This window comes from Buceros rhinoceros, unplaced genomic scaffold, assembly GCF_000710305.1.
Source record: "Buceros rhinoceros silvestris isolate BGI_N320 unplaced genomic scaffold, ASM71030v1 scaffold44588, whole genome shotgun sequence".
Classification (NCBI taxonomy): Eukaryota; Metazoa; Chordata; class Aves; order Bucerotiformes; family Bucerotidae; genus Buceros; species Buceros rhinoceros.
In genome coordinates this window covers 461-10,778 of record NW_010429426.1, presented here as the reverse complement: position 1 = coordinate 10,778, position 10,318 = coordinate 461, and the positions used below count along the sequence as shown (strand labels likewise).

General features: G+C 40.4%; 1 protein-coding gene across 1 annotated transcript; it reads right to left on the bottom strand.

Annotated features, from left to right (window-relative positions):
• Nucleotides 1-2,073: 2,073 nt before the first annotated feature.
• ODC1 (ornithine decarboxylase 1) lies at nt 2,074-8,321 on the bottom strand. The gene is made up of 10 exons (XM_010142628.1): nt 8,175-8,321; nt 7,839-8,012; nt 7,513-7,685; nt 7,090-7,224; nt 6,861-6,942; nt 6,446-6,529; nt 5,300-5,462; nt 5,104-5,216; nt 4,619-4,833; nt 2,074-2,548 (listed from the first exon to the last, which is right to left on the bottom strand). The coding sequence occupies exons 1-10, from the start codon at nt 8,274-8,276 to the stop codon at nt 2,407-2,409; spliced, it is 1,383 nt and encodes a 460-aa protein (XP_010140930.1). The 5' UTR covers nt 8,277-8,321; the 3' UTR covers nt 2,074-2,406.
• Between the last annotated feature and the right edge of the window lie 1,997 nt (nt 8,322-10,318).

Here is a 10,318-nt window from a genome sequence, read left to right as displayed (position 1 = left end):
GCAAATCACAGCGGCACAAGCAGAGAGCCAGGCATCTGCCCAGTACAGCCTCGCTCGCAGCCATCCCTGCAGCTCAGCAGGCTGCAGTGAGGCTGAGGGCGAACTCGAGAAGGCTGGGGTGGTCATCTGGGAACCTGGCCAGCATTCGGGAACCCAGCCAACCCCATCCAGGAGCCCAACAGCAGCTCGCCATCCTAGCGAGCAGCACCCAGGCCAGGCTGGCCGCACTGCACGCAAGGGGGCTTCCCCACACCCCTGCCACCCCTCCCAGCAGAAAGCCCTTGGTGGTACGGGGCAGACAGGAGCTTGCCCATCACCCACCCAGCCCCTCACCGACAGCATTCCTTCACCCACAGCCATCACTGCCATCGTGTATGTTCTATGAAGGCCAGGAGCAGCACAGGATATAATCTCAGTGTCTTAAAGCCCAGAACAGTTTTTCATAATCCCACTTAAAATGAGAAACTTTTGTTTAAAAACATACCACCATTACTGTAAAGATTTATTACTCCCAAAGTACTAAAAGTCAGCTAGCAAAACCCCTTGGTTTTAACACAGATGATGCTCAAGAAGATTTAGTTCTTTTTAAGCACCTGATAATCTCTTTAGACATGGCTTACAGAGCACCAGTTGACACCATGACATATCAGACATCTAAGAGGAAGATAAAGTAGTGATGTCAGCTACATCTGTTTTGGGGAGCATAAGTAAATCAAAATGCTTATTAGCAAGTTGCCACTGTACTGATCTCCAGCAAAGAAACAGATGCCAATTTTTTTTGTTTTTTGACAAACCCCATGAATTAATAAGTCAAACAGCTGGCAACTATATGCATGAGAACAAAGGCAAGTGCTATTTCAAACAAGGTTGAAGCTAGGTGTGAAGCAAATTAATAATAATAATTAAAAAATCACTTGGGATGCTTCAAGAGAATCAGGAATGCAGTACCATTGCTTCTGTTTACCCTATTAGTTCATCTACTTAAGTGTAGCCTCAGCTGAAAGCACAGAATGGAGGTTAAATATTGTCTTTCACAGCTGCTTGTAAACAGCTTTATTTCTCATCTTGCTAGAGCCACAGTTTCTGCTAGCAATGTTACCCTTCAGATGACATTTTAGATTTTAACACTTGTGCCAAGTTAAGTTTTACATAGTTCCTCAATGCATTAAGGTTTCCCTCTTTACACACCAGGCATTTGCTAAGGGATGCCTGCAGACCAGGACCTTTCAGCAAAAATGAATTTGTCAGAAGCAGTTTGGAATTTTAGTGCAACAAGTGGCAGCAAACTAGCATTAGGTTAAGTACAGGTCACAATGCTCTACTCCAGTAAGCAGACTCACTAACTTTATTATCAACACACCCTGTATTAACTCCTAGTATTTACTATTTAGTGTCATCTATCACATTTAATCCAAAGTCAGTTTAGACTTGGGTAGAATGTATTTTCATGACCTTAAACAAGGGCTTTTAATTGTACTGCAAGCACAAAGGATGTCAAATTCCATCTCTTATCATCCATGTTATACTGAAGTCCTAGGCAACAAGGGTCAGAGAGTAGTCATCACCTACTAGTCAGCCACAGTTTCAGCTTCTGAAGTTTTCCCATGACATATTTTAATCCTTGCACACGTAAGTAGCTTGTCAGTGGTAGCCATGGAGCCTGTGCTGTATTCTCTCAATGTGTTTAACCATCAGTCCTGGCCACAGCAGTTAGAGACTAACATAAATAAAAACAGCACTGCATGCAATATGCAACTGAGCTAAGCCCATGTTCAACAGCAAAGGACAGATGTGATTCCACAAGAATTTGCAGAATCTTCAACTTGTTGACAGTCAAGCTTTTTCTAATCACATATTTAAAAGACACTGTTTAGTTTCCCTACCCTCTAAGGGGTTCCTTCACTTCAGTAAATTGGGAGCACAAGGGTAGGGGAGGAAATGTAATTATGTAATTCTTTTATTAATAAGCTCTGGGCTCACAGCAGCTGGTCTGTCTTCATATATGCTCTAAAAGCTACCCATTATAGAAATCTAATCTGTATAATCTATAGATTAACCAAACACAGGACCAGCTATTTCAATATACTTTATTTTAAAACAGGTAGGTCACAAAACACTAAGCTTAGCCCACTGCCATACACAAGCTACAAATACTTGTTTGACAGTTGAGGGTCAGTCTTTAGTAGCATACACGAAAAGTGAATAAAAATCCATATAAAACAATATTCAAATAGTTTCCATAGGAACACAGATAATTGTGACCCATCTCCTAGTCATTTGTGTTGCATTTATGCCAAATCTAATCTTTAAAAAAAACACTTTAAAATTCTAGCAAGAATTAAGTTAATGGTCCCCCAAATGCCCTAAGTTCAATGACTAATCTTGCAGTAAGTTACTAAATATTACCTATACATTAATACTAGCTGAAGCACAAGTTGCTGGATATTCAATTCCGCTTTCCCAGGCACAAGACAGTGGCAAACTAGCAACATCCTGCTCCTCCACTTCAGCTAGGAACCCTTGCTCCTTGATCTGCTGCATTAGTTGCCTAGAAAAAATAAAGAACAAAAAAGCAACAGTCAAAAGAATATTTCACTACAATGTGTCAAAAATAAGCTAGGCACCGGCAACCTCTTTTAGAACCCTCTCACAGTGCTTTTGGAACAGTATCATTAGCAGGAACAGAGACGGAAGTTTTACCACAGCTGCTGCGTGTCTGAATTTTTTTCTTCTTTTTTCTTCTCTTTTTTTTTTTTTTTTTTTTTTTACACACACACTGCTGGGGAGCAGTTAAGCAATCAACTCTTTCCTCACCATCAGCAATTCGGAGATTATTACCAGAGCAAAATAATCAAAGCCAGAATCTGTGCATGTCACTTGTGGCTAGTTAGGGCAAGTGCCAATACCAAGCTGGTTTCGTCATTTCTGGGTAGGATGTAGATCTGCGGAGATGTACAACTCTATCTGGAGCTACCGCACACTATAAAGATTCAATGACTTCATGGTCATTAGTTCAGAACTTCAGACCTACGTCACCCACACTCTCATATTCCTGGGTAACTTGAATCAAGTAGAAGTATGGATAACAGACCAGGAATGCAAGGGAGCCGGCCAGTGAGAATTGTGTAACTTCTTCCATGCTCACGTAAGAGTTGTACTGAAAGACAAGCTCAGGACTTCAGCTGACTTAGTTTTTGGACTTTAGATATCTTATACTGTACGCAAGGCAAGAAGTTGTGCTACTACATGGCTCCCCACATGCTACTAGCTTTTACTTAAGACATATGTAATCCTTATCTTTCACAGTTATCTACCCACAAGTTTAGCTGTACATTTCTGTACATGTAGATTACATTCCAAAAAGCTTTTGCCTGTGCTAGGAAGATCTGCACGATAACTCCGTTGACACCTCCTCCTCAGTTAAGGGCCAGCTCGTACCACAGAAAATGCAGGATGTTGTGTTGGGTTGAAAGTGGGCTGTAGCCTTGGGTGATGGTTATTCTGTGTAATTAAACTCAACATGCCTCAGACCAAGTATTCTATTTTAACAGAGTCCCAGTGCTATAGTGAAGAGCTAATTCTTTTTCTGCAGAGCCATTTTTAGTTCAATTAGACAGAAGTTTGGAGTCTCAGGGGAAATCCAAAAGCTTCACATGGTTTGAGGAATGCTTCAATTGACAGGAGGTTTCACTGAAGAAACAATACAAGCCTTGCTTATAGATGCAAGGCTAGTATAGGAATGGAGGAAGCTTCTTACTTTCACAGCAGGCATTCCCCTGGACTTACGCTTTTTCAGTAAATTTGAAAGTAACTCAATAGCAAAGCTAATCACACTTTAGGGTAATACTACAGCCCTATATACCACCCAAATACCTAAATACCCTAAATACCACCCCAAATGCTCTCTGCTGATTTAGTAGGCAAAGTACAGAGGTGAGGGCTTCTTCTTACAGGAAATCACACTGTTGTAGAAGATACAATCTGTTAACCTGTCTTGCATGGAGGAGCATCCAGGTTAAACTTCTCTTTAGGGTGCAGTTCCACACTATCCTCATACTCAAGAGGTAGTTCTGCTTTCTTTGCTTATCTGTTCAATAACTTCCTATTGAGATCTAGAACTCTGCACTGAACAATGAGCCAGAGCTCAACCTAAACCAAGGAACAGCTCTTAAATAAACAGACAGACGGTGTTGTTGAGTGTTCCTGTCTCCTGCAGTCAGGATTTTGCAAGCTATCAGATTAGAAGAATCCATACTATTACAAATGCCATTGACTGGTCTAATTACTGGTCACAGAAGCTAACTGTGAAGAATCTGTAATAATTCTGTATGTTGTGCAAGAGCGAAACACCAGCTAGAAGCCCAGGTTACTGACAAGGCTCCTAACATTACCCCTTTTAAAAGCACCTCCAAGAGTAACGAACTGGCAGTGTTACAATCGTTCTAAGCACACAGCAAAAAACTTCAGAGGCATTGCCTTCTTCCAACACCACAAGGAGGTCTTCCAAGAGCAACAGCATCAGGACTATGGCCCTGTTTGTTAAAGGACAGCCAACTGCCATCACTACAGTCATCTGTATCAAAAGCACTGACAGATCAAGATACTTAGAATTACTAACCATGCCGGTCTTGAGATCACATAGTGTATTGTTGGCCTCTGGAATCCATTGAAAGTAGAAGCTGCTGCAACAGTGTAGGCACCCATGTTTTCAAATAGGATCCAGTCACCGACATGCAGCTCCGGCATATTAAAACGGTCAACAATGCGATCCAGGCCATCACATGTTGGTCCCCATATGCTGCAGGAATAGCAGCTATCATCTGGTTTAGGTCGCTAAAAAAAGAGTTGAGTATAATTAGATATCAAAACAGAACTTCCACAAACACTATCATAATTAGTACAAACATTCCACCTCGCAGGAAGAGCTGCTTGCACATCCTTCTCCAGCCTTGGCTTTGCATTAATTCTACTGCATGCTTCATAAGGAAATGCCAAATTCTGGAGACATGAAGTGAGCAGTGAACTGAGAAGTGACTGCTGTGACAAGGATTCTCCTACATCTATGACACGTGACTAGTATTTGGTACTTCTAAATGAGCATACCTTTTGCAGAACGGGTTTAACGTGTGCGTGATCATACAAGATGCAGTTGAACGATCCATAGACTCCATCATTCACATAGTACATAAGAGTTCTGTCACTTGCATCATCTTCATCTGGAAAAGGTTGAGATACCAGTAAGAGAATATTGGGAAAGAAATACACAGTTGGCTAGAAGATTAGGTCTAGATTTACATACCATCAGAACCTGTTTGCTCCTTTAATACAATTTTTTTTGCAATGATGTTGACCGCCAGCGTGAATGCCGATGCAACATAGTACCTTCCTGGCTCTGCAATAATATTTATTCCAGAATCTGGAGGAAAGTATTTATCCAGTGCTGGGTTGATCACGCTTGTAATCTGGGGAAGAATCAGTTGTCAATATTAGTACTTCAGCAGTTATTTAGGTGCTATTTTAGAAGTCTAAGATGAAGTCAGACTTTGATGCTCACCATGACATACTGGCCAAGTGTATAACAACTATTTGTACATTGCAATCTCTATTCATCATCACCTTTGAAATTCAGTTGCCTTCATGAACAGAGTTATTTCCAAGTTCTGAACCTATCAGTGATTATTAAGCTGCCTCCACTTGCAGCGTGACTGCATTACACCATGGAGCCCAGGGACAACAACATCATTTGCTCTTGCTGCTTCAGCTAAGTCACTACTACACTAGAAGTCAGCCTTCATTAAGAGGCGTTACAAGCAAGGCAACATCAGCCCACATCGCTATAGCAGAAACTCAGTTTATGTAACTTATTTGTCCCCTCCTTGTGTAAATACGTATCACTTAGCACAACTTTAGACTGGCAGGCACTCCGACAACACTGCTGTAAGTGGAAGTCCTATCAATACTCTGCCTCCTTGTCTCTTCTGAAAGCAGAAGTACAAAAGCAGACTGGAGAACGGATCAGTTTAAAAATGATGCAGAAGTTAGGTTTAAACCAGATCAGACACTGACCTAGTTTGCTACATCACTCATGCCACCCAGAAGGGCAGTACGGGTTCAGGACTACTTTTTCATCCCATTTGGGAGCATTGCCAATCCCTAAACTCTCAAGCATGGCATCAGCTGGAAGAAGTCTACACCAGTAAGAATCAAGCATACAATTAAAACTTCCTTTACAAGTTTGACATCTCTGCATGTTTATGCAGTCATTTAGCTATATATTTAAGGGGTTCATCTAATTATCAGTTTTCAGATTAATCCCCCTTTTTCTCCAAATCCGATTTCTGACCAAGCAGACAAGTTCTTACAAGTGTGTCTGCATACCAATACAAAAGTAACATTTCATTTAATCCAGACACCACAACCTGAGAATTTCTTAGCGAAGTTATACCTCTTCAAATTTAAGCTTGACATCTTCAGAGCCAGGGAAGCCACCACCAATATCAAGCAGATACATACTGAAACCAAGTTCAGCCTAAAATGAGATTAAGGGCAACACTGTTAAGAAAGCAGTTCTTTCATTATCATTTTAGCTTCAAAAGCAATATAAAGTAATTCCATTAACACTTCAGCATGATGAGTTAGCTCTGTTACAGTAACAGTCACTTGTATTAAAATTGGCATCTCAAATTCATCTGAAGGTGAGTTTTCCACAACTGCTCAAGGTAAACCAACATGACCTAAAGAGTTCCAACAACGTGAAACTAAGTACTTAGCTAGCTTTTACCCACTGAACAGTTTTACATTTGATTCCGTTTTGCCACAACAGTTAGTAGTAGTTCCAGAGAAAGTAGAACTAGACTTACTCCCATATCAAACACACAGCGGGCATCAGAAATAGCTTGAACAAAGGTCTCTGGGTCTGTACATCCACTTCCAACATGGAAGCTACGAAGAGATACAAAACATCAGTTGCTATTTAGTAAATTAGTCCATACAGAACTCAAGTCACCATATGCAAAGGCATGTTTAATGTCAGGTAGACCACTTAAAGAAATCTGATTTTATTTGACTATTTTGATACCATCAACTCACCTAACTCCAATGATGGCAAGGTCAAGTTCTTTTGCACGCTCCAGAAGCAGCCTGCTGGCCTTAAGCGTAGCTCCAAATTTAACACTCAGACGACAAACTGCTTTAGAGTCATCAGTTGTAATGCGCAAGACTAACCTAGAAAAGGAAAAATTAATGATGTCTTCTGTACTGGAACTTAAAACCTTATCAGGCAGATATGACCTCAGAATGAGACTTACCTTAAACATACAAGCTTTCCCGTCTGGTTTTTCCTAACAAGCCAGTAAACTATACAGGATTAGACTTCACTGGCTAAAAGTAGCTTTATTTGCTCATAATTTTGCAGTCTGTCTTAACTATCGAAGAGCAAGTTTCAGCTAACTGTAGATGTTTTCACAACTTGGAAACACAAGCAAGAATCGCAGCACAATTAGCATAACTTACTTGGCTTTTGGATGCGCCCTTGCAACTTTCATTAGTTCTACTTCACTATCAAATGTCATCATCTGTACACCGTTGCTGGCAGCATGTTTGATTTGAGATACTTGTTTGCAGGGATTTGCATATATTATTCGCTCAGGAGGTACACCAATGCTCTGTACCAGCTGTATTTCCGTCTGGAAAAAGATTACATTTGTGAAAGATTTCTAGACAGATGATCAAGCTAATCAGTACAATAAAAGTGACAGTGCTTGGTTTTATATAAACACATCTTGTAAAGCTGAACATACACTAACATCACAGATCAGAACACTCAGCCAAGATCTTACCTTACTGGCGCAATCAAATCCTGCACCAAGAACAGCAAGTGTCTTCACTACAGCTTTGCTGTCGTTGCATTTTACAGCGTAGAAGGGTGTTACCCGAGGAAGGGCTTTATGCCATCGCATGTGCTTCTTCACAATGTCCCCGAGGTCAGCAACATAGAAGGCATCTTTATCATCCTAGAGCAAACACACATCTTAAAGTTACAATGGATAACAGGATGAGCCTAGAGGTCAGCATTTCAGAAGGCTGCCTTGCACAAAATCCACAAAGAAAACTTATTTCATCAGTTTATAGATTTGTAGTGTCACAAAGTGCACTGATTTTCCTATCATACTTACAGAAGATGACACTTCATTTATTTTTTGGTCAAGGATATCCTTGGCAGTAAAGCCTTCCTCAAGGAAGGTGAATTCAAATTCTTCATTGCTGAAGCTACTCATGATTTCCCAGATTTCACGTTTACGTAAAAGGATTTAAGTGCAAACTGTTGGTACAAAAAAAACTTTGTTACTTCACTTAAATTCACATAGTCATTACATGAACTATAACATACCACCAGTACATCATGGTTATGTAATTTACAATTATACAGTTCCTACAGTGATGGCTAATAGTGGCATAAATTATAGAGATAACAGATCAGATTTAATCAGAACCAGGGAGGGACTCCTTAAAATAATCTTAGAAGCTTAAAAGCAAGTTCTCCTCTGTTCAGCAACTGAATTTATGATATACTAAACTGATTCAAAGAAAAAAAAACCTGTCAGATATTATTAAAGTCCCTGGACGTTTCCACTGTCTTTTCCTTCACTCCCACAAAGCTGTTAATATTATGGCTAGTGCCAGTGCCAACATACTTACCACGTTTTCTTTAAACAACTCTTAAGCACTATCATAGCTTGGCAGTCTCTGGCTAAAGGGCTTATATGTTACTACAGAGAGAATCTGAGGATGTTACAACTTTTGAGTAGTGACAACTCTTGCTAGGTCAAACTTGGTTGAATATCTGGATTCTCACTACAGACTTGCATAACCAGCCTTGAGATCAGTCAGGGCTTTCCTTGAAGTGCTTCCCATGACCTCCAGGCTACATGAAAACCTCTGCTGTCAAAAATGGCAGACTCACACTAAAAGAGTGGTTCCTAACTGTGGTCTGCAGATAAAGTCTTAACAGTGAACCCAATTAATACTTTAAAACTCGGTTTTACAGTAGTCCCTAACAAATCTTCACTGTTAACAGAAACCTACCAGCCAACAAGGAAGTCACTTGAGACCCAGAACCACAGAACAAACACACGTTCCTTTGCTGTCCAAGACCTGTGAAGTCCATGCAAAATGTATGGGTCATTCGTTTACTGGGCAGTCCAAATAGAGAATGACAGCCTCCACTAAGCTGCTAACTCAAGCAGAAGTGTGCGCTACCTTTTACAGACCTCAGCATTGCAAGTGACTCATAGGGAAGATATGGTTTCATATAACCAGGTCCAGCCCTCTGCTTCTCTCAGCTTTTTTTTTTTTACCCACTCAATCTAGCCATACAGCTTTGGATTGAAGACATGTAAACTACATTATTCACTAATCTTTAGTTACATCACTGCTCCCCCTATTTTACAGAAGTCTGTTTATAATAGCATATGAAAAAGAACATATATTTTACAGCTGTTATAGATTAATGAAGTTCTAAGGCCATTTATTCCATACACTGTATATACTAAAATCCATTAAACCTCATCTACTGAAAAGTCAGTGATGTGTAATCAACTTCATTTCAGTCTTCAGAAGCACCTGAACTGCCAGTATCAAGAACTACTTCCTATCTTCTGATCAGTTCTCACTTAGAGACAATCCAGATTTGAGATTCAAACTGATTAAGCTTGAACTCTAATGCAATAAAACCCAACAGCCACCAAGCCTCATTCCCCACCTGCTCTCATTCACATGCAGCGTTAATTCTCCCAGAAGCTAGATTAAAGTCTGCTCTTAAAAGCCTCTTTGAAAGGACCTTAACAAACAGCAAATTAAACACTTCCCAGGAAGCTGTTCATAACTAAGGAAAAGCTGCATCTTACTGTAGGATGACTTCAAAAAGATGTTGCAGCTTTGCAGAGAGCAGTTCTGGGACTTCTAGCTGTGGTTAAGAGAAGCGAATACCATCAGGAAGAATTTAGTCTACCCTCCCCTCCACACAGACCTGCGTGAAAAGCACTTTTCCTATTAACCTCTAACGTGGAAATTGCTTTTGCTGGTCACAGCAGACTTTGTTAAGAAGTTCGTGCAAGCTTTTCATCCTCACCTTATTGCACTACTTTAACTATGGACACAGAATATAGACAGAACATGATAACGTAGATGCAAATTACAGCCTCTCAGTATATATTTCTGTTTGGACTGTGTGCAAAGCATCTGAAGCTCCCTAGAAGAAAGGCAGTTTGTTCTTCTCCACAACATTCCCATACTCAGCAGCTGTATTTAGACACAGCCG